Raw genomic sequence first — 25,478 nt, forward strand, 5'->3', positions numbered from 1 at the left:
CCCATATAATAAAAACCTACTATGGTAAGTGTCCAGTTGGCCAGTCAACCAACCACTCGCTATGACGTGCACTGACACCAGGGGGTAGACAGTCAACTGGCCAACCAGTTGCTATGATGTGCACTGACCAGCAGGGGGCAGTCAACCAGTTGATCAGTGGCTATGACGTGCACTGACCACCAAGGGGGTAGATGCTTCAACTGGTAAGTTAGCTTGCTGCTGGGGTCCAGGTGATTGAGACTGAGCAAGACAGACCAGACAAACCCTGGAGCCCTCCTGCAGTCCCTCCTCAGCTGGCCAACCTCCCATGTCCCTCCCTAGCCCCAATTGTGCACTGGTGGGGTCCCTCAGCCTGGCCTGCACCCTCTTGCAATCTGGGCTAAGGGGACATTCTAAGAGTTAGAAACATTGATGAGAGAGAATCATCAATCAGCTGCCTCTTGCACACCCTCTACAGGGGATGTGCCCACAACCAAGGTACATGCCCTTGACCGGAATCGAACCTGGGACCTTTCAGTCCGCAGGCCAACGCTCTATCCACTAAGCCAAACCGGTTTCAGCTTACCATGAGATTTTTATGATAGATCACAACTTTCAAATACTAAGTTGTAATGAATTATTTACTAGATTCTAAACAAGAATACACTTATGAATTTACAACCACCTTGGCCAGGTGGGCTCAGCTGATTGGAGTGTCGTCCCATACACCAAAAGGTTGAGGGTTGGATTTCCTGTCAGGGCACATACCAGGTTGCAGTTTTCATCCCTGGTCAGGCACATATGGGAGGCAACTGATCAATGTGTCTCACATCAATATTTCTCTTCTCCCCCCCCCCCCCCAATTCTCCCCTCTCTAAAAATCAATAAAAATATATCCTGGAGTGAAGATTAAAAATACATATAAATAATTGTTTTAAATACATATAAATAATTGTTTTAAGTATTTACAACAAAACTGGCTTGCAATCTAACTATTTAATATGCAAATCACAAAACTGTAAGGAACTGATGACAATGGAAAGAGAAACCAAAAGAAAAGTCCTAAGCTCTCTTTGTGGCCCTGCCAATGCCTAAAGGTCCACTTACAGGTGGACAAATTTAGGAAGACCGATTAACAAGCTTCAGCAGTGGGGGAAACTAAGTACAGGATGAGGAGGCCCAGCTAACCAAGGAACAGTGTGGAAAACAGCCCTAGAGGTTCTGTCGGCTGTCAGTGTGACAAGTCCACAGTCTGGCATAACTGGGCAAAAGCTGGCACCAGCTCCCACCTCGCCTGCAAGGATAAGTAAGATCACATCTGAAGCCCCACATTCAGCCACTACATTTTAAGAGAGACATTAATAAAACCTGCTCATTTCCAATGAAAGTAATGGAATGAATAGGATTTAGAATTTAACATAGTGGGGGTGTTTGTTCAGAAAAGAAAGACTGGGAAAATCTGATAGCTACTTTATAACGGAGGGCGTGTCATGCGGAATAGAAATTAGGCTTATCCCTTATTGCTTCTGAGAACAGAAGCAGGACTACTAGTAAGAAGTTAATGGGGAGCATATTTTATCTCAATATGAGAAAATTTTCTAACAATTAGAGCTATTCAATAAATTGAGTTGCCTTACTTGCAAGACTGTGGGACTTTGCTCACTGAAAGCATTCAAGTGAGGATAGATGACTACTTGTCGTGAATTTAGTGGAGAGGATTATTAAGCTGGGAAGTTAGCATACGTTACATCTGTTTCTTTCCAATTTTAAAAGTCTATGAATATATGTTACCTAATAGAGTCTAAGATATAAAAGTAGATTTTACTTCTAAATCACCTTAAAATAGTACCTTCAGTTTTCTTTTAAAATTATTTAAATTCGTAATTTCCCCCCATTGCACTCCTCTTTGTACTCAATAAATATATGGCACCTTATTAAATTCAACAAAGATATTTTGAATGTCAAAAGAAAAACAATTCTTCCCAAGAGAATCTTATGAAGAGTTCTAGCAAATGGAATATTCCATGCAATATAATAGATAGCAGATGGGAGAAAAGGGAAAAAAAGAGCAATTTCTTGATGGTTACCCAAGGAGTAGGAGAATATATGTGTCAGGAAGGTGGTTGATTGCTTGATTTTGCATAACCTAATTGAGATTATTATTATTTTTAAATGCGGTTTGTTGTGCTAATTAACTATAAACATATGGTATGTAAAATGCATGCTGCTAGGGTAAATTAATGTACCTCTAACATGCATCCATATTTCATAGCTTCATCCACACAAATAAACCTCCTATGGAAGCGCTGTAAAGCAAACACAATTTTGCAAATTGCATATCACTAGTGGCAGAGCTGATACACCATTTTCCCATCATTATCCCTGACATTTCACTCACAATGATGATGAGAGGCACTTTCAAATAGAAAATTTCTCCCATGGAACTGATTAATGTGATGAAGTACTGTATAGAAATGAGGGAAAGCACAAAATCTCTGCACTTCCTAACTTTTAATTTTATCTCTACACAAATTTCTTCTGTAATGTGAGACTGAAATTAGTTATAGGGAAACCAAGACATTCAAGTTCACCAACATTTATCTTGCACCTACTATGCTCCACGGATCACGCTGGGAAACAGAGATGAAATAAAACAGAGTACTGATATGTTCATAACTCCCTAAGGACTATGCTCTGTTTAATTCAGGAAAACTAAAAGGATCCCAAGTGAACTAACTCTTCAGCTCTATCAACCAACTTCGATCACAGCTATAGGTCTTTTACTCATATTCTCCATATCCCAAGAAACCTCCCTTAAAATTACTATATAAAGCATAGGGCAAAAATAGGTTTATAATTGCCTGTGTAGAAAATAATACAATCCTATATAATAAAAGGCTAATAAGCAAATCAACCAACCAGCGGAACAACCAGTTCCTAAGACGTGCACTGACCACCAGGGAGCAGATGGATGCTCAACATCAGTACGCTACCACAGGGGGAGCACCCCTAAGCCAGAAGCTCGACTCATGGCTGGTGAGCCTAGTGGCAGTGGCAGGAGCCTCTCCTGCCTCCACAGCAGCACCAAGGACCCCCTCGGACTGTGTGAGGCCAGACTGAGAGGAAACAGGCAGGGCTGAGGGACCCTCCACCACCCACACACACTGCACGAATGTCATGCACTGGGCCTCTAGTGATTAATAAATAATAATACAAGAATAAACTGTTTCGCATACTCACAACTGTAAACCTACTCCTGCTCACCCTGTATATATATTACCCCCTTGCCACTCCGAACCCATTACATGTTTTATCATTTATCAAGTCTTAAGAATTTCAGTTGCCATCTTTTTACAATCATACCTCAAAAATTCCTATCAAAATATCTTCATTTCTAAACATGAAACTAGACTTAAAAACAGTTTTCTATACGGGATGATTTTTTAAAAGACAGCATGAAAAAAAACAACAACAAAGCGTCTACTTTTATCAATCCAGACAAATATCTCAGATTAGGTAGAAATAAGAAACCATATAGCAAGTCCAGGTGGAAGGTAAGTGAGAGGATCTAGTTCAGATATGGTAAATACAAGCCCTGTATGCCATCAGTGCTTGACCCTGACCCTGAAGTTGGGCCCAGACATCACTCATCAGCCCCACTGCTCTCTGCCACTGAGCCTGGTATTCTCAACCAATTCTCCAGAAATTCAGTACTAATTAATTTATCAGAATTAGCACTAAAAGTGAAACTTCTGCCTGCCCCTTCCTAGTTCAATCATTTTATTTTATTTCATAGGTAAGGAAACAGAGACCTGGAAAGATAAAGTGACTTCTCCCAAGACTAAACAGCCTCTAAAAGGCAGGGCTAGAAATCAAACTTCTGACTAAACCAGAATTTCTTTTCATTATCACATCCTTCCTCTCTAATCTACCCTTAATAAAGCACTCTGTTTCCTAAGTCTTTGATAACTATTTTATTCTGCACTCATCAAGTGCTTTCTCATAGAAGAGTCTACATAATGTATATTACATGAAGACGTGAAGCATCTCTGCTTTCCTCTCACCTCTACATCTTTTCCTAAGATACTGAAAAGCATCTTAGGAAAAGATGTAGTGATTTTGGGGGTTTTACTGCATGGTGGTTTGAGGGCTTATAATCATCTCCGGCAACATCAGGAAGAAGGCCTAATCAAGGTCTCTGGGGAAAGTCTGGGATGAAGGAGAGGAGACTTCCAAATTTGTATTGATAAAGGTGGCTAACACAAACGAAGAAGTACCACAAAATGAGGGTGAAGTAACAAAAGAAAGAAAAGAAAGTAAAAGGCCCAGAAAGGATGATGAGGAGGAGGAGGAGGATAAGTCCAGATACGTTTTCAAAAACAAAGGTAGAAAAATCATGAAAGGGGAGGTACAACAAAAATGGTTAAATCCACCAGGACAGAGATTTTCTCTCTCTTTTTTTTTTTAAAATATATTTTATTGATTTTGTACAGAGAGGAAGGGAGAGAGATAGAGAGTTAGAAACATCGATGAGAGAGAGTCATCAATCAGCTGCCTCTTGCACACCCCCTACTGGGGATATGCCCGCAACCAAGGTACATGCCCTCGACAGGAATCGAACCCGGGACCCTTCAGTCCCCAAGCCGACGCTATATCCATTAAGTCAAACCGGTTTCGGCAACAGAGATTTTCTCTTATTTTTTAATCCTCACCGAAGAATATTCTTCCATTGATTTTCAGAGGAGAGGGAAAGACAGAGAGAAATATCAGTTAGAGAAACACATTGAATGGTCAGTGGGGAGGAGCCTGCAACCGAGGTATGTGTCCTTGACCAGAGTCAAACCTGGGACCCTTCAGTCAGCAGGCTGACGCTCTATCCACTGAGCCAAACTACCTAAGGCCAGGACAGAGATTTCCAACCACTGTGCCACAAGAATTTTTAAAGCATGCGATATCTGACTATTTAGTCAGGGGCACTGATATTTTTTCCCTTAGATTGTCAATTTAAAAAGTGTTGTGTTGACAACTGCCAACACAACAACAGCTGCCTGGTGTGAATGAATAAAAATTAAACCTATATATTTTTTTGTCAGATTGGCAAAAAATGTGATGTGTTTTTTGGTGTGCTGCAAAATTTTAGTAATTAGTTTATGTGTGCCATGAGGTGAAAAAGGCTGAAATCGCTGCACTAGGAGATATGGTGAAATCAGTTTTTCCAACTGAGCAAGTATGGGCAATAGTTGTATTTTAGTAGACATTATAAAAAATATTTGTTTTGTTTTATAAATACTATTCTAAATTTTCTTTTAAAAAGTTGGCTTTCTCTCTCTTTTTTTTTTTTTAATATATTTTTTATTGATTTTACACAGAGAGGAATTGAGAGGGACAGAGAGTCAGAAACGTCGATGAGAGAGAAACATCGACCAGCTGCCTCTTGCACACCCCCCACCGGGGGTGTGCCCGCAACCAATGTACATGCCCTTGACCGGAATCGAACCTGGGACCTCTCAGTCTGCAGGCTGATGCTCTATCCACTGAGCCAAACCGGTCTCGGCAAAAAAAAAAGTTGGCTTTCTCTTAATTGAAAAGACTGCTTTTCACCCTGTCCAATATACATGACCTAATTAGAACCTATTTCACTAATACAAGGAATTACAAAATTATATCCAATAACCTTGGATCTTGAAACTATTTCTCAAAACAAAACTCCAATATTTCCAAAAGATCTTCCCTAGTTACACAGGCTGTTTAAACGATGATAATGGGTTACTGTATATGAACTTTTCTCATCACTTTATTCTGGATATGCCTTTACCTCCCATCATTTCAAACTCTTGTCCACAATAGATGGAATAGTTTTCTGAGATGCCTGTATTCTGCAATTTTAATGTCTCAGAGACTGTACAAAAGAGGACCTGAAGAGAGTTTTACCCCCACCTTGGGATTATCTGAATGATGACAATATAGTGCTGGCTACGACAATGACAGTGATGGTTCCAACAATGCTGACAGCAACAGCCTTTACATTTGCTCTGTTTTAGGGCTTAGACTAAGCCTTCTTGATGCCTGATCTCATATAATTTATAAGACCTTACGGGCCAGACAGAGTATTACTATCCTTATTTATCAGGTAAGATGAGATTCAGAGAGTGAGATAACATGCACCTTGCTACCGACTGGCAAAACCAGGATTAAAACTCAGTTCCTTTTCGAATCCAGAGTTCATGATAACTTTTTAATTCATTTTTTATTCAGCATGTAGGGCACCTACTATGTGCCAACCACTATACTAGATAATGATTCACTGTAGAAGGCAGCAGGTGTTCCTGGAAACGGGAACTAGTTTAATTAGTTAACATCTTCAGGATATGTCAGCTATCTCTGCATTGTAAATGTCAATATTAGAAGCATCCCTTAAACTAGAAACAGAAAACTGGATGCCCAAAAAAGGCAAGAAAACCACCTCTGAGGAGAATTGTGATGTGGATTTTGTCTGTAGTAGAGCTCAAAAACTCAAGGTTAAAATGGCTTGTGTTATACACTTTTGGAAAGGAACCAGTTAATATGGTCCAATAGTCATCAAAATGTCTATTAAATTTAATAATGTAATTTTTAGAATTCCATTTTACTTTTGGAATTCTATGGAAGTTATGTAAAATATGGGAGAAAATTATATGAATAAAAGATGTCAATGGCAGGGTTATTTATAGCACCTTAAAAGTAGAAGCAACCTGTAAGTCCAAAAAGAAGAGAATGATAACACAGCCTGTCAATGAAATAATTTCAAGTTATTAAAAGCATAAAAATTACATAGCTACATTTTAAAATGTACATTTATATAAGACAGTGAAGAAAACAAAATTCAAATTCATCTGTTATGATTACAAATATGTAAACTGCTTTTAAAAGAGACTGGAAGTGAATACTTCAAAATTAAATTTGCTATTTGGGGTGAAATCACAGGTAGGATCTGTGTCCTCGTTTTTAGTAACCCTACTCCTTTCAGAACTTCTACATAATTTTTGTAATGGTATATCTTCAAGAATAGAAAGATTAGAACCTACTGCTAGCTTGGAATAACTAGTGAAGACATTTACAATCATAGGAAGAAAAGCCTTAATAAGAGGATAACCAATTGTCAGAAAACTCAAATAGAAAAATATCATAGCCTAGCTGGTATGGCTCAGTGGTTGAGCAATAACCCATGAACCAGGAGGTCACGGTTTGATTCCCGGTCAGGTCACATGCCTGGGTTGTGGGCTTGATCCCCAATAAGAGGCAGCCAATCAATGATTCTCTCTCATCATTGATGTTTCTCTCTCTCCCCCTCTCCTCTCTCTGAACTCAATAAAAATTAAATAAATTAAAAAAGAAAAAGATCATTACAGAAGAGGAAGCAGTGCCCACTGGGTGACCTCACATACTAGTGGTGACAATGGGTTCACTTCAGAACTCAAGGACACGAACACAAGAAAATGGACATTAAAGCACAAGACCAGGCTGAGGGGAGGGTGGCGCTACCGAGGCCTCTGGCCTTTATTCTCATCTAAGGCAGGTTCCCAGGGTTTTGGGCAGAGATGTGAAGGAGGTCTTATCAATTCCTCCCTGAATCTGCACATTCACTCACAAACAGACCTCAGCATCTCTGCTCTCTGATGCCCCACGACCTCAGGCATACCTCTCCCTTAGACATCCTGACATCCTCGCAGTTGCACAATGGAGTGTTTATAGCAGACTACAGACCAAAAGAAGCTACTTACTTATCTATAATCTTTAACTAGGAAAAAGTCACTGCATTATGATGACCATGGGTGCTATGAAATCTTCCGGTAATGATAAAAGATTAGGTTAGCTGCTTTAAAACCCAGCTGCACTTCAGAACTACCTGGGAAGCTTAGTAAAATGTTTTTTTGGTTTGGTTTGGTTTGGTTTTTGTGGGGCTCCACCCTGATACTGCTTTAGTAGGTTTATTTTGCTAACTAAAAATCCATATTTTAAATAAGCACCCTGGGGACAACAGACACTTAGATACCACTGGATTTGTATTTCGCACAATTCATAGTATTTTCATTTACTAAAACCAATGGATAGTCTTATCAGGATATTTATTTAAGCTGAAAATACACTCTCCAACCATGCCCGAAGACAGAATATTTACTATACCTGGTAGTCCAGCATGCGGAAGCTTGGAAAAAACTGACAAATTCGGGATTCAAAAAAATAGGGGAAAATCCAGAAAATAGGTAGTTCTTTGTGATTGTTATCTAATGGGTCACAAAAAAAAAGGAGAAAGAAAATAAGAATTGATATTAAAGAAAAAACATAACAGCTATAACTGGAAAGCTTCTGGTATCAGAAGAAACTACAATCATTCAATACAGTTCAATCCCACAAAAGGAAGGACTGTCTATCAGAGCACCATGTATAGTCAGACCTCTCACAAAGGCAATGGAAACGTTCTCCGATATCTAAACACAGCTACATGTATGAAGCAATCCTAACATGCATATCACAATAGCATATGTGAAAGTAGAGATGTTACAAAAAAAGTAGAATATAAAATTAATATTAGAGGCAGGAACACAGCTATTATGTATAGGCTGAACACAATACTAGGTACTTTCTATATATTGTCTCTGTATCTAACCTCTAGAGTTAGATATTAATAATCCCATTTTGCAGAAGAAAATAGAGCCACAAGATTTAAGTCATTGGTTCAAGTCCATGCAGCTGATAAGTGGCAGAATTGGAATCCAAGTCCACAAAGCTCTTTATTGCTGCCCCAATAATACAGACTTTATTCACTCCGATAAGTGACTTGGGAACTGAAAATAAATGGAATACTTAACACTACGAGTCATATTTTAGATTTCGTTTGCATTCTGTCCCCCAAAGCACACTATTTATGTAGCACAATTGACTGAGAAACTTGATCACAAACTCCTAACGCTCTTACAATTTATCAGTTTATAAGCTGGAAACTAAAAAATTATTGTACAAACTAATTAGATCATTGTATGAAATACCTGGAAGTCCTAAGCCACCTGAAACTGAATAATAACCCTCAGCCATTCCTCCACAGCTAGGACCAGGTATCTATGTCACTGACAACCACTGTCGGGCCCCTGGGTGTCTGACTTTCCCCCCCAAATCTAGGCATGTTTGGCACTTTGGGCCAGAGATCGGTGCCATCTCAGAGTCCTGAGTGAGACTTTCGGAGCAGGGAATGTAAGGTGCATGAGAGCAGAGCTATGTGGCTGGCTTGTTCACTACTCTATTTCTAGCACCTGGTTCATGGCCCTTCAGTAAATACAGGGTAGGCAAAAGTCGTTGTGAGTACACAAAACACAGTTTATTTTTATAGTATTATATATTTATTTTAGCATTACTTTCCATATAAATGACTATAAAAAAAAAATATCTGTACTTACTGGAAAAACAACAACAATTTACTGCTATTCTTCATGTCCCTTTATTCCCCTAAGAATAAAATTATCTACAAGCCATTTTAAAAACACATGATTAGGACAATCCAAGTGTATCATGATGATAAAATATGCCACATTATCAAATAAGCCTGCTTTTAAAAAAGACCAGAAACAAATTTTAGTGCTCTGATTCACCAAGATCTGATTTGACAGAAAGTAAATACGCAGGTACATGTTTACTTTGAAGTAAGTAATAAATTACACACCTTGACTTTGACCTTTTTTCCACATAGCAATTAACTGCTTGAATGTAACAGCCAGAGGTTCAACCAAGCCACCGAAAGGAGGGTCTGTCACCATAATGACTCCTTCACCTTTATCTTCCTGTAAAAACGTTCTGCATACTTCAAGGGCAGGCTGGAAAAATACACATTCATTTCTAAATTAGGGAGGCACTTCGTCCTATTTGGAGGAGAATGCTCTGGGCTCCGTCTCACTCTTGGTACTGAAATTTCACCCATCTGCCACCCCAGAGTCCCTCACTGACATCCTCAAGCCTCCCTCATTCAGCCCCTGTGAGATTTTATCTTTGGGTTTCTTGATAAGCAAGTTTTTAAAATTGCAAATTCAAATACCATCACTATCAGAGGACTACACATTTCAAATGGTTAAATTAAAAACCTAAATTTAGTAACCTAAAAGAGAGAAACTCATTACCCATGAAAAACTATCTGAAACTCTAAATTCAATAAACAGAGGCAGGGACTGTGCCAAACACTGGAAACACAAAGACAAGACACATTTCCTCCTATCTGGTCTGCCCACCACCATGTGTTCAATTTACTAAGAGCTACAACTACCAGTTAAACACCGGGTTTTGAGAGCATGCACGGTAGGTAAATAAATAAAGGGCCACAAACAACAACGCGTATCCAGGCCATGAGACCATGCTAGTAACACATTTTCCCAACAAACTGGTCCAGGTGATTTTAGTAACTGCTATCTAAAATATGTATCTTTTTTGTTATTGTTGTTATCTTGGGAGACGTTAATGAGAGATACACCTATAATAATAATTCCAGTCAACTGACTTTGTAATAGTTTTCAAGTACGTACTCGTCTGTAAAAGCAAATCAACACTTAACCATACCGAGTGGCATATGATTTTAAAGTTGAATGGTATGCTAAACTTTAATAAGCCTATAAGTACTTTAAAATATATATTGTTCTACTACTAAATTCCAACTGATGAGAGGAAAAAGCTCTATATCCTAACCCCTTTTCCCTAGGAGAGTCACTGTTAACCTCCTACTGGCAGTCCTACAGTAAAGGATAGTGTTCCAAGAAGGTTAACCATTTTTCAAGTGCCATCTGGTACTTTCTTAACCTGCCAACAAGAACAGGACCTAAAATACGGATGATGTTGGAAAATCATCCTTAGTTAAAAGCAGAAGAAAAAAAAAATAAACAGTAACCTAGGCCTAAACTCTTAACCAAATTTAAAAAACATAAGCATATCCTTCCAGGTAAGAATCTTCAAGAGTTGCTGAGGTCCTAATGTTGACACCTGTGGAAACTGATGCTCGCTTATGCCACCAATGTTGACAGTAACCTCTTTTCTTCATCTCAGTTATCACTAAAAACTCGCATTTTTAAAAATATATTTTTATTACCCTAGCTAGTCTGGCTCAGTGGATAGAGAATGGGCCTGGACACTGAAGGGTCCCGGGTTCAATACCTGTCAAGGGCACATGCCTTGGTTATGGGCTCAATCCCCAGTAGGGGGCATGCAGGAGGCAGCCAATCAATGATTCTCTCATCATTGATGTTTCTCTCTCTCTCTCCCTCTCCCTTCCTCTCTAAAATCAATAAAAGTATAGATGAAAAAATAAAATGAATATATGAAAAAATGTATTTTTTAAATTGATTTCAAGAGGAAGGGAGAGGGAGAGAGATAAATAGCTGAAAAATAGATATCCCAATGCTCAACTGATCCTGAAGGGAGGTGTGCGTCCCTGGCTATCCTTACTAAATCAGTAGACTCATTTTTAAAAAAATATATTTTATTTATTTTTTTACAGAAAGGAAGGGAGAGAGATAGACAGTTAGAAAAAATGATGAGAGAGAAACATCGATCAGCTGCTTCTTGCACACCCTCCACCGGGGATGTGCCCACAACCAAAGTACATGCCCTTGACCAGAATCAAACCTGGGACCCTTCAGTCAGCAGGCTGACACTCTATCCACTGAGCCAAACTGGTTAGGGCAGGAGACTCATTTCAATCCCAACCAACATTTCAAAATCTGTTTTCATTTTCTAAATGCCTGGTTTTTTAGTCTTGCTTGATTTTCATTCTATCACTAGCTATACCTTAAAGCACAATGAATACTTTAGCATGGTTCACTATCCTTAAAAAGTCACACACACACACACACACATAGATATGCTTCAAGCGATCTTGATAATTCCAATCAAAACCTGGCAGGTGTGACTCGTGGTTGGTTGTGATTTTTATTTTGTAATAAGACTGACAAAGAGCTCAAACTAGGAGTGGAAGTATCAGCTCTGGTGTGTTGTTTATTTACAGTGACATTATTGGCATCATATTGAAAGAAGCTTTCTTTAAGCCACTAATTTTTTTATTAAGACTATTTTTTTAGAGTAGTTTTAGGTTCACAGCAAAATTGAAAAGATACAGAGATATCACCCATGCCCCTGGCCCTACACAAGCACAGCCTCCCCCTTAGCATTGACACCAGAGGGGTACATTTGTTAGAACTGATGAACCTATGTTGACACATCTTTATCAGACACTAGTTTTAAAGGAGTAATCTATAAAACCATAAATCCCCTTAACTGGGACATGAAATTTACCAAGGAGGCAGACACCAAACAACTAACTACACAACTATCTATAATAACAAAAGCATAATATGCTAATTTGACCAGACATCCTTCCTTCTGGACAAAGCCACAGTAGGCAGGGGCCCAGGTGCAGCAGGGCCAAGGCCCTTGCACGAATCTCATGCATCAGGCCTCTAGTTTAACTATAGTATCATAGCTCCATGAAGGAGAACTTGACCTTGTCTGGGGCTCAGGGGAGGCTGGAGAAAGTGACTTGGAACAGAGCTCTGAAGAATAAGGTAAAGTTAACAAGGCAACAGAGAGTAAGAAGGCAGAGGGCATGACATGGGCAAAAGGCCGGTGGTGGAAAGGCCAGTTCCAGATGAAAGTTCGAGATGAACACAAAGAGCCAAGCAGAAGCAGAGAGAGGAGGGGTTGAAGCGTGGCAGGGCTCAGTCCACACAAAGCCATATGGGCCTTGCTAAGAAAGTGGATCCTTACCCAAAAAGTAGTGAAAAGTCATGAAAGAGAAATAATTTGATCACTTCTAGATGCTCAATATCTTCTCAGTTAATGAATAACATATCTCTATGAGTAAATGGTGGATCTTAAGGGACTTTAGAAAAATAACAAAAGAGATTCTCTTGAATTTATTCTTCACAAGAGAAGAAAGAGACAATGTTTATAATTCTTACCTCGCCATCAAAGAAGTGATGGTTAAACATGTTATAATGGCAAAAGCTATCTTCCATATAAAACTGCGAATACCTGTAAAATAATTTGCTTATTACTGAAGTTACTTGCACAGTCATAGTTATACAATAAATAAATATAAACTAAATTTTAAAACTGTGAAATCACACCTTTAATAAAGTCAATTTCATCATGCTTTCAATTGTTCTGAAATAAAGAATGCTTTCCCAGCCCTAGCCAGTTTGGCTCAGTGGATAGAGCATTGGCCTGCGGACCAAAGGGTCCCGGGTTCAATTCTGGTAAAGGGCACGTACCTTGGTTGCAGAATCCTCCCTGGCCCAGCCCCGGTCCTGGCTCATGCAGAAGGCAACCAATCTATGTTTTTCTCTTACACTGATATTTCTCTGTCTTTCCCTCTCCCCCCCCTCTCTAAAAATTAATGGAAAAATATCTTCAGGTGAGGACTAAAAAATAAAAAAATAAAAACTTAAAAAATAAAATTAGTGGGTTTTGTTTGTGGGTTTGTTTTTTTTTTAAGTATATTTTTTATTGATTTCAGAGAGGAAAGGAGAGGGAGAGAGAGACAGAAACATCAGCCCAGCCTGCACCCTCTCCAACCCAGGGCCACTAGGGGGATGTCTGACTGCCAGTTTAGGCTGGATCAGGCCTAAATTGGCAGTTGGACATCCCTCTCACAATCCAGGACCACTGGCTCCTAACTGCTCACCTGCCTGCCTGCCTGATCGCCCCTAACTGCCCCCCCCCCCCCCGCTGGCCTGGTAACCCCCAACTGCCCCTCTTGCCAGCCTAGATGCCCCCAACTGCTCCCCGCACCGGCCTGGTCGCCCCTTACTGCCCCCACTGCTGGCCTGGTCACTCCCAACTGCGCCCCCCCCACCGGCCTGGTCACCCCTAACTCCCCCCGCCCCCCACTGGCCTGGTCACCCCTCACCACCCCCTCTGCCAGCCTGGTCACCCCTCATTGCCCCCTCCTGCAGCCTAGTCACCCCCAACTGCCCCTCCTGCAGGCCTGTTCATCCCACTCAGCCTGCTGCTCAGTTGTTTGACCACCCCTCACTATCCCCCCTGCTGGCCTGGTCTCCCATGCAGCCTGCTGCTCAGTTGTTTGGCTGCCCCTCACTAATCCCCTTGCTGGCCTAGTAACCCCATGCAGCCTGTTCCATCATCCTTTCAGTTGTGATGGTTGCTTATGCTTTTATATATATATAGGTGCTTTTCAATATATTTTAAAAAGTATGTGCATTTCATATTTACTGAATTAATGCTGGGAAAGAGGGATATTTATTTGTTGGATGAATCACTATTTTTCTAACATACTACTTTATATAAAATTTATTTTTATTTTTTTAATTAAAAATGTTTTTGCAATTACAGTTGACATACAATATTATATTAGTTTCAGGTATAACACACTACTTTAAAATACCATCAGCAATGAATGAGGGTACCAACTTTGGTTATTAACTTTATAAATTTTTGCTAATTTAGTAGGCAAAATTCATACTAACATAATGGTTTAAATTTGCATTTATTTGGTTTCTTATAAGACTGAGGTTTCCTCATTCCTTAAGTGTATTTGTACTGCCTGTCTTTGTTTTCTCCGTTTATATATATGGATTTTAATGTCTTTCATGCTGATTTCTGAGTTTTTCATATATTACAGAAACCTTTTTTTTTAATCTCAGTAGGATCTTAAACTTTGGGAATTTTGTTATAAACAATTCACATATGAATCACATCATTCTGCTTCGGAATGCATAGTGGAAAGACTGAAAACCATCAGGGACACATCCTTACTTACTTCTTTAGCCATATCACGACAGCAGAACAACTGTGTCTACTCTATTCTCAGTTATCCATTACTGTCTACAACTGATTCACCGTCCATGGTATTATAATGGGCAACCCTGCTTTCGCTCTTCTTCGTATACTGTTTTAAAAGCAGACTTTATAGTCAGATGATCTATTTTCAAACCCTATTAGCAGTGCAACCTTAATAAGTATTTCACCTGTCAGAGCCCCAGTTTCTTCATCTACAAAATGTTTACACATCATAGGCCTTGGTAAGAATAAATGAGATAATGTATGTAAAGTGCTTACCACAGTGCCTGCTAAATAGCATATACTGAAATGTCAGGTCTCATTATTTTAATAAACACCAGCTAATATGCTTTAATGTCCCTAATATTAGGGAATTATGTTTATGTCCAAACAAAATCTCCCCTCCTGTAACCTAATCCATTTCTTCTTCTTCTGTGGAGATGGAGAACAGCCGTTCACCATTCTCATTATGTTATCCCTTAATATTATTTAAGATACTATTAGTACATCTGCATTGAAGAAATAAACAAAAGGTTTGGGTAACTGAAAAATATTTAAAATATATATGGTAGCTTACTGAACATTCCAAACACTGTGGGGCAATGTCAATTATCACTAATAAGCAAATGTCTTCCTATTTAACTAAATTCCAAATAGCTAACTATATATATATATATATATATATATATATATATATATATATATGTTAGTTATTTAATTAATATATATTTGTCAATACCAGTAGAGCTGTGAGTCAACTATCTTTTGAGAGTTTTCTTCTCTCTTGCATTGCTTTGTGTAAGCAAAAAAACAAACAGAACAATCCCTTTAAAAATATATTTCTACTGACTCTCCATTTTTTTATTGCTTCACAATGACACAATAGTCACTTTTTTTCATTAAAAAAGAAAAATTATTTACATAAAATTCAACACAGCACAGTTGTCCAAAACTTCCTAGGCAGCACTGAGCAAGGCCAGAGAGAGAAAAAAAGCCTAGATTTCAGCTCTGAGTTTCATCGAATACAAACAAGGGAGCATAATTATTCATATTTTAAATTATGAACAATCACTCAACATTACCCTCTTAAAATGAAATTGGCCACAAAGCATTATTCTCTCCACTGAATAAAGCAAACAAAACCAATCAGAAAGCATGCACTTGAAAACTGCTCAAAAGGACATTCATTTAATTTGGCCATTCATCTCTTTAAATGAGTCAGTTACCAAGTGTGAAACATACTCTACACACAGGAAATGTAATCAAGAGCTGAATAACATCAGTTCATGAAATGAACCCAAGAAATCCATTTTTTTTATATAACTTTATTTGGATGATAGTTTGCCAAATAGAGTTTCACATCTTTCATGGTAAAATTAGAGCATATAGAAATCCATCTTAGCAAATGTGAACTTCATATCTTAGACCCCTGAAAAGGATATTTACAGCACATCTACATAGAATGCTGGAGTTGAGGCAGCTTTCTGCAGCCTTGGACAGACCTTTTGTAGGGCAACAACAAACCAGTCGAAGTGCCAACTGCCATTCCATTCCCACAGGGAGTTTTTCCTGACTTAAATGTGAGAAACCTAAACCAACCCACACACTCCATACTGTAAATACAGGTAACAAACTGAATTCATTCTGACTACTCCTGTGTTTCTTAATTTTGAAGAATTGACTCAGTAACACAGTCTGGGATCAAAGAAACTAAGCTAGGATAACATCTTAGCACACCACCTTGGGCTTTTGTTTGCAACATACACAGAGAGGTTTATAGACATGAAGGGGAAAAAAAAGTATTAGTGTATTCTGTAAGTTATAAAATAACTTTATCCAAATCCCCTATGCCCTACTCTAACCAAGAGATTTCAACTTCACACTCAAGAAAGGTTAAACTGTAAGATACAGCATTTAAGGCAAAAGAGCTAAGGGGCCGTTTAAATCTTTCAAATTAAAAGTAAATCAGGTAAGGTGAAAAGAGTTCTGGAGAATGGTTGCACAATGATATACATGTACTTCACTTACTTAACACTACTGAACTGTTGTATATTTAAAATAGTTAACATAACAAATTTTATGCTATGTGTATTATGTCACAATATTTTATCTTTGTTTTTTGGTGTTTTTTTTTTAATCCTCAGCCAAGGATATTTTTCCATTGATTTTTAGAGAGAGTATTAGAGAGAGGGAGAGACAGAGAGAAACATCGATGTGAAAGAAACACAGAGACTGATTGCCTCCAGCAAGCACCCAGCCCAGTCTGGGAAGGAGCCTGCAACCTAGGTACATGCCCTTGACCAGAATCGAACCTGAGACCTTTCCGTCCACAGTCCAACACTCTATCCACTGAGCCAAACTGACTGAGGCCACAATTTAAAAAAAAAAAAAAAAAAAAAGTAAATCAGGGCAATAAGCAATTAATAATACAAAATGAAATTAGGAAAACAATTTTCAATAGCAACAAAAAGAACAAAATATTTAGGAGTAAATTTAACAGAGGAAGTGCAAAATCTATATGCTGAAAACTAAAAAATATCACTTAGGCCTGCGGACTGAAAGGTCTCAGATTTGATTCCCTTGACAGGCATGTACCTTGGTTGTGGGCACATCCCCCGGAGGGAGTATACAGGAGGCAGCTGATTGATGTTTCTCTCATCGATGTTTCTAACTCTCTATCCTTCTCTCTTCCTCTCTGTAAAAAATCAATAAAATAAAATTTAAAAAATAAAAATAAAAATAAAAAATAATAAAAAATAAAAAATATCATTTAAAGAAATTAAAGAAGACCTAAATAAATGGAAAGACTCTCATGTTTATGAACTGGAAGACGATTAAGATGGTAATACTCCCCAAATTGATCTACAAATTTAATGCAATCTCTATTAAAAAATCACAGCTGATTTTTTTGTGGAAATTTACAAGCTGATCCTAAAATTCATATAAAATGCAAGGAATCCAAAATAGCAAAAACAATCTTGAACAGAATAAAGTTAGAAGACTCACACTTCCTAATTTCAAAACTTACTACAAAGCAACAATAATCAAGATTGCGTGGGACTAGCATAAGGATAGAAACAGATTAATGGACCAGAATTTAGAGTCCAAAAATAAACCTATGCATTTAAGGTCATTTGGTTTTCAATAAGGTACCAAGATAATTCAAAGGGAGAAGAATAATCATTTCAACAAATGGTGCCAAGGCAACTATGCAAAAAGAATGAAGTTGGATCCCTACCTCACTCCATATAGAAAATTTAACTCAAAATGAATCTAAATATAAGAACTAAAATAAAAAAAGCTCTAAGAAAACAGGTATAAATATTCATGATCTTATATTAGTTAATAGTTAGATATGATACCTAAAACACAAGCAATCAAAGAAAAAAGAGAATAACTGGATTTCATCAAAAGTAAAAAGACAGGATGGGGGTTAGGCAATGGAGGGATAAGGACACATATGTAATACCTTAATCAATAAAAAAATAAAAAAATAATAAAACAACCCACAAAATGGGAGAAATTATTTGCAAATCATATAACTGATAAAGGTCTAGTATCAAAAATATATTAAGAACTTTTTTAATTCAACACTAGAAAGTCAACCAATTAAAAATGGGCAAAGGATTGAATAAACATTTCTCCCAATGATAAACAACTAGTCCATAAGCACATGAAAAGATGGTCAACATCACTAACCATCAATAAAATGTAGTTACCTGTGTTTTGGCAGTTTGGCAGTTCCTCAATAAGTTAAATACAGAGTTATAACTCTACTCCTACTCCTAGGTAGATATGGCCTCAACTGTGTCCCCCCATATACCTATGTTAAAGTCCTAACCCCAGTACTTCAATTTGTAACTGTATTTGGAGGCAGGCCTTTTAAAGAAATGATTAAGTTAAAATGTCCTTAGGGTAGGCCCCAATGAATATGACTGGTGTCCTTACTAGAAGGAGAAATATGCACACACAGAGAAAAGACCATTGTGAGGACAGTGAGAAGGAGGCCATCTACAAGGTAAGAGAGGCCTCAGAAGAAACCAAATCCACTGACACTTGATCTTGGACTTCCAGCCTCTAAAACTATGAGAAAATAAATTTCTGTTGTTTAAGCCACCCAATCTACTGTATTCTGTAATGGCAGCCCTAGTAAATTAATACAATACCGAAGAGATATGAAGATTTATTCACACAAGAAACTGTTCACAAGTGTTCATAGCAGCATTATTCACAAAAGTGAAAGCAATCCAAATGTCCATCAGCTGATGAATGGATAAAAAATTCTTGGTATGTATGGAGGGGTGGGGGGTGGGGGATTGGGATGGGGGATTGAGAACAAATATGTGATACCTTAATCACTAAAGAAATTAAAAAAAAAACTTGGTATGTCTATATAATACAGTATTATTCAGCCATAATGAGGAATCAAGCACTGATCATACTACAACATGGATGAACTTTGAAAACATTATGCTAAGTGAAAGAAGCTAGACACTAGAAGTCACATATTATATGATTCCATGTATATGAAATCTGGAGAAGAGACAGAAAGTAAATTAATGATGCCCAAGGGAAGGGGGAACTGAAGAGAGACTGTGATGGAAATATTCTGGAATTAGACAATGGTGATGATTGTACAACCTTGTGAATAATACTAAAAATGTATGTGAAATATATCTCAATTTTTTAAAATTATGCCTAAAATACAGCAAGTGGGGGGAAAAAGACTTTAAGTTATGATTCTATGTTTTAAAATTTTTAAATGCAGCCCGGCCAGTGTGGCTCAGTGTTTGAGCATTAATCCATGAACCAAGAAGTCCCCAGTAGATTCCTAGACAGAGCACATGTCTGGGAATCCATTTGCCCCAACCTATCAGCAGTCATTGACTCTGAATCTCTCTGTTTGCTAATCCTCGGCCTTGGGGTCTGTCTATTCCCCAGGTAGCATACCCTTCAATTAGGCTACGTCCATGCACATCATCAGGTAAAAATATTAAATAAATGCCTTGTTGTACTTAAAACAGCATGATGAAACCAAGTCCTGGAGGAAGCTCAGAATTATCTTTGAAAACAAGTATATGAGAAGAAATTTCACTCAGTAGGAATTCATCACTAAATTATAAGCCAAAGACAACGAGGCACATTCATGGACAAAATTTAGGAAGCACACTAGCAAAAAGAGAAATTCACTTTATCAAAAGGAAAGGGGAGTCGGGGAGGCAGGAGAGGGTAAAGTGAGGAAAAGAAAAAAAAGAGAAATTCACAGCCTCTGTTTGAAATACGGAGGATTACATATGGAATTTATATGACTGAAAAAGTGCCTTATCACCAATTACTACTTCTAAATGTTAACTAGGATTAAAACAGGTAGTAAACAATGAAAAAGAGGAAAAACAATTAAAAGCAGGAGACAATGAATGAGAATAAATATCATACTTTGTAAACCTACCGAAAATCAATATCCAATAAAAGGCTTTTAATGTTAGGCTTGTTGTCACCTGATGCTTTCAACCTGATCAGCTCATGCAACCTAAAGCAATTAGGGAAAGCAAATTTAATATGAAGTTACAAAGGCCATAGATAATAAACAAATAAATAAAAAACATCAATGTTGCCAAAACCAGTTTGGCTCAGTGGATAGAGCGTCAGCCTGAGGACTGAAGGGTCCCAGGTTTGATTCCGGTCAAGGGCATGTACCTTGGTTGCGGGCACATCCCCAGTAGGGGGTGTGCAAGAGGCAGCTGATCGATGATTCTCTCTCATTGATGTTTCTAGCTTTCTATCCCTCTCTCTTCCTCTCTGTAAAAAATCAATAAAATATATATTTTAAAAAAAAATCAATGTTCTCCTGATATTTCTGATAGTTCACTGAAGAGAATTTGGCAGATGTAATCAGAGTTGCAGTTTTACAAATATTTTTTAAAAGGCAGAACTTCTCTGAAACAGAATAATCTTAAATTATAAACACAATTTAAGAACCAATCAGGGCCGGGACGGGTTTGGCTCAATGGATAGAGCGTCGGCTTGGGGACTGAAAGGCCCGGGTTTGATTCCGGTCAAGGGCATGTACCTTGGTTGCAGGCATATCCCCAGTAGGGATCGATGCCTCTCTCTCATTGATGTTTCTAACTCTCTCTCTCCCTTCCTCTCTGTACAAAAATCAATAAAATATATATTAAAAAAAAAAAAAAAGAACCAATCAGGAAGAATCTCCTATCATATATCAGAAATCTATAAAGATTTCTCCCAAATTAATAACAGATTGCAAACTCCTTTAGAGGGACCATTCTATATACTTCTTTGTATACTCAAAGCTTTATGCTCTATCCTGGAACTTGAGAATTTTTTTTCTTACAGTTTAACCAGTGGTGCCAGGAAAAATTTTTTAAAAACCACATAACCTACCTCGGTGTTCCAACACACAGCACTCTTCTGAACCCAAGGGTAGAAAGTAGGTCTATCAAGAACTGACAGCTCCTATCAGCAAACAAATACTGCGCATTTGTCTTCTTGTTTTCCAACGGAGAAAGGAGCTGACTGGGCCTTTTTAACTGGGTGACAGAAATATCTCCCATGACCTGGTGCTCACGATGCTTCTCCCAGTCATCTGGCAGGAGCAACTGCTGACATCTTTGACAAAACTTTCTCTGAAACAATGGCAACTCAATGAACTTCAAATACCTTCAAGACACAACACAAGGAATGTATTGTAAGTTTGTTGTTTTAAAGACTATTTTTGCTATTTTTAGTATGCAAAAAGCATTATTTCCTAAAGACTACTGCATAAAGAAGCAAAGGTAAGAAAAATCTGGGAAATGTGGGCTAGAATTTATGTCTGGCTACATGCCTACAAAGTGGAAGAGAATCAGCAATTTCGTAAGAATTGAGATGCTCCAATTCGGTCACTGAATGAAGATCAATATCCATTTAAAATGTGAACATAATATACTACTCAAACAACTTAGTAGTAATGGAGACTACTATCACGTTTAAATTTATTGACGAATCCATGTGCTCCAACTTTGAAATGTTAAATAGTCTGGCTCAGTATGACAGTCATTTTAAAATGAGAAATTAAGATCATTCTTCAAGTTCTGATGGCATATTTAGCAAGAAGAATTGCCTCCTTACAGAAAAAATGTTCCTACAAAGTTCCTGTTCTTAGCAATACTGATGGAGGCAGTTCTGGGAAACTCATCCCCAAAACAGCAAGCTGATATTCGAAGCCTTAAAAAATATATATTAGAGGCCCATCTGAAACATAAATTCAATCTTTTAAGTCATTCTTATATCTGATTTCAAAATCACCACCCTGGTCTTTTTTTCTTTTCTTTTGATTTGGGATGAATAAAGAGAGAAAAATACTGCTGAGTATGTATATGCTGTAGCAGATATGAAATCAGAGTAAGAAAACAAAAGAAAAATAAATAAGCTTATCGAGGCTCATAGAGGGTCAGAAATGTCCAAATCTAAGCATGTCAAATAGTGCACTAAAGGATTCTTCTAGTTTGAGAAGAGTCACACGGTTTCAATTGAACTAAACTCTGGAACTGCACTGGAAAAACTGAACTTAATGTAAAATCAAAGTGGGTTTAAACTTTTCATTTCTAAGCACAGTTTCCCTTCAAAGCACCCAAGGCAGTGACAAATACATATTCTGAATGGCTACAGCAAGAAATAAGCTTATCATGCCAGTCATTTAAATGTTTCTATTTCTATGATAACTGTTCCTGTGACAGCTTTATCCATGACTAGAAAGAAAAAGGACAACCATATTAGAAGAAACTTTTATAGTAATTCAAAGAAAGAACATCAGTAGTGAACAGGGCCCCTAAGACATGAAGTGCAAGTGCAAAGAACCAGTACACTGCAGCCACAAGGCACTGAATTCACTGTTACCTGTCATTATTAAGTGTGTGGCAAAGTCACTCACATCCAGCCATGATACAGTAATAGAAACCGGGAATATTTTTGAATATCCTGACCTTCAAAAAACGTTTTAAACAGACAAAATACATGAAACCACAGTTTCAGTACAATGGACAACTGGCAGCCCAGTGAGTAATGGAAGGAAACAAATGAGTAAGTGGTTCAATTCTCCAGCTTACAGTAGTCTCCCAGCCTCCATGGGGGACGCGTTCTAAGACTCTCCTCAGTGCATGTATCAAATCTATATAAACTTTGTTTTTTCCTAAATATACATACCTATGATAAAATTTAACTTCCAAATTAGGCACAGTAAGAGATTAACCACTATAATAGAACAATTATAATATACGGTAATAAACGTCATATAAATGTGGCCTCTTTCTCTCCTGTAATTTTCATATTTTCAAATTCTGTTCCTGAATCTAGACTTGTTAAATTATCTAGAATCCCCCATCAATGTTAAATAGAAATGGTAAGAGTTGACATCTTTGCTATGTCCCAATCTTAGGAGGAATGCATTCAATCTTTTGTCAGTATGGTATTAGTTATAGGTTTTTCTTAGATGCCCTTTACCAGGTTATGGAAATTCCCAACTATTCCTAGTGTTCTCAGAATCTTTATCTTGAATGAATGTTTGATTCTGGCCTTGGAAGGACTCAGGTTATACAGTACTTAATCTAGGTCCTTACTGAAAAACCTGCTAGTCAGCTGCCTGCCGGGCAGAAAGGGCACCTTCCAGACTGGAGCATTTGTATAAGCCCTCGAACAGATTTCTCGAAGATGAAACCAATAGATTACGCTACATGTGAATGTTCTGAAAGGTTCAGACAACCAGCAGTCTGCAGCTGAATCAGCGATGAGCACATAAATAACTAACAGCAGCTACAACAAAAAATCCAAGACTGTTATTAACTGCAAAGAAAACAAAAAGCTGTGTGGAAAAGAACTTACTGTGATTTCATGGTTTAGCTATGAGCAGCATTTATATGGTTATTAGAGGCCCGGTGCACAAAATTCATGCATGGGTAGGTTCCCTAGGCCTGGCTGGCAATCAGAGCTGATCTGTGGGGCAACCAGTGGGATAAACGGGACCCCCTGCTCGCACCCACCTTGGCCAGCCTGGTGCCAGCCACTCACCAGCCTTACCCTCCACCACCACCACTGGTAACCTCCCTCTGGGGCAACCAGCGGGGTGATCAGTGGAGGTGGGGGGGACCCACTCACACCCGCTTTGGCTGGCCTGGGGCCTGCAGTCTGGGGGCAACTCCTGTGCTAAGTATCTGCCCCCTGGTGGTCAGTGCACATCATAGTGACCGGTCATTCCACAGTTTGGTCAATTTGCATATTAGGATTTTATTATATAGGATAGAGGCCTGGTGCACAGGTGGGGGCCGGGTGGTTTGCCCTGAAGGGTGTTCCGGATCAGGGTGGGGATTCCCTTGGGGTGTGGGGAAGCCTGGGCGAGAAGCCTGTGGTGGTTTGCAGGTTGGCCACACTCCCCACGACCCAAGCAGAGTCCCTGATATCTGAGGTTTATTTATCTTCTACTATTGAAACTTTGTAGCCTGGAATGGAGCCAAGCCTCCTGCTTGCTCCTTGGTGACAACCATTTCTGTTGAGATTATTTATCTCATATAATTGAAACTCTGTAGCCCTGGAGTGGAGGCCTTGGACAGCCAGGGTGTGTGGAAAGTTTGGCTTCCTCCATTGCCAGGGAAACCCAAGCCTCCCTCCTGCTCTCTGTGGCCGTAGCCATCTTGGTTGGGTTAATCTGCATACTCACCTCCTGATTGACTTGTGGGCGTGGCTTGTGGGTATAGCAGAGTGATGGTTAGTTTGCATATTACTATTTTATTATATAGGATAATAATACAAACTAAATTTTGAATCTAACCAAATTCATGGTTAGATTATGGTTTATGGGTTTACACCATATAAGACTAAGGTGTGAAAAGATATAGATTATAGCAGGGGGTTAGGGGGGTTGGGTTGGAGGGGAGAGGGTAGAGAGAGGAGGGAAAGATAAATCATCATCTTCCACATGAAATAAACAAAAACTGATAAATCAAGAAGTAAAAGACAAGCAAGCTTTGTATTCTACAGATAGGAATGTGCTTTCTAAAAGAATTAGCCAGAAGACATTTGAAATGTTAGCTGCTTCTGGGGTGGGGGAAATGCATGGGTGGAGACAAGTGTATTGCCCTTCGTACAACCTCTCAGAACTATTTGATTCTACTGTCACAGATTTCTTTATTGAAATGTAATTCACAAACCACACAATTACCCTTTTAAAGTGTACAATTCAATGATTTTTAGAACATTCATGAAGTTGTGCAACCATCACAATTCCAGAACATTTGTATCACTTCAAAAAGAAATCTCACACCTATCAGTAATAACTCCACAATTCCCACTATCCCTGGCCTCTAAAAACCACTAATGTACTCTCTATCGCTATAGACTTGTCCATTCTGTACATCATATATGAATGGGATCATATAATAGCCACATATAAAATTTGATTTAAAATATTTTTATTAATAAAAGACATTTACTTAAAAAATAAAAGCTGGCCCAATTGGTGTGGCTCAGTGGTTGAGCATCAACCCATAAACCAAGAGGTCACCAGTTCAATTCCTGGTCAGGGCACATGCCCAGGTTGCGAGCTTGATCCCCAAAAGGGGCCATGCAAGAGGCAACCAATTAGATACTCTCTCATCAGTGATGTTTCCATCTCTCTCTCCCTCGTCCTTCCTCTCTAA

The 25,478-nt window shown here is 38.5% G+C and overlaps 1 protein-coding gene across 3 annotated transcripts in view; it reads right to left on the bottom strand.

Annotated features, from left to right (window-relative positions):
• Window positions 1-25,478, bottom strand: part of ZCCHC4 (zinc finger CCHC-type containing 4) — a 45,292-nt gene that overhangs the window by 11,344 nt on the left and 8,470 nt on the right. Inside the window, exons 4-9 of one of the 3 annotated variants that reach the window (XM_084895420.1) lie at window positions 21,193-21,468; window positions 20,237-20,317; window positions 12,948-13,020; window positions 9,674-9,824; window positions 8,143-8,243; window positions 2,226-2,285 (exon numbers count right to left, since the gene is read on the bottom strand). In XM_084895420.1, the coding sequence (XP_084751546.1) occupies window positions 2,226-2,285; window positions 8,143-8,243; window positions 9,674-9,824; window positions 12,948-13,020; window positions 20,237-20,317; window positions 21,193-21,468 (742 nt within the window). The remainder of the gene's footprint in view (window positions 1-2,225; window positions 2,286-8,142; window positions 8,244-9,673; window positions 9,825-12,947; window positions 13,021-20,236; window positions 20,318-21,192; window positions 21,469-25,478) is intronic. The other 2 variants (XM_084895421.1, XM_084895422.1) reach the window with 2 other exon arrangements.

Source organism: Pipistrellus hanaki, assembly GCF_964339955.1.
Source record: "Pipistrellus hanaki genome assembly, chromosome: 1".
In the NCBI taxonomy this organism is placed as follows: domain Eukaryota; kingdom Metazoa; phylum Chordata; class Mammalia; order Chiroptera; family Vespertilionidae; genus Pipistrellus; species Pipistrellus hanaki.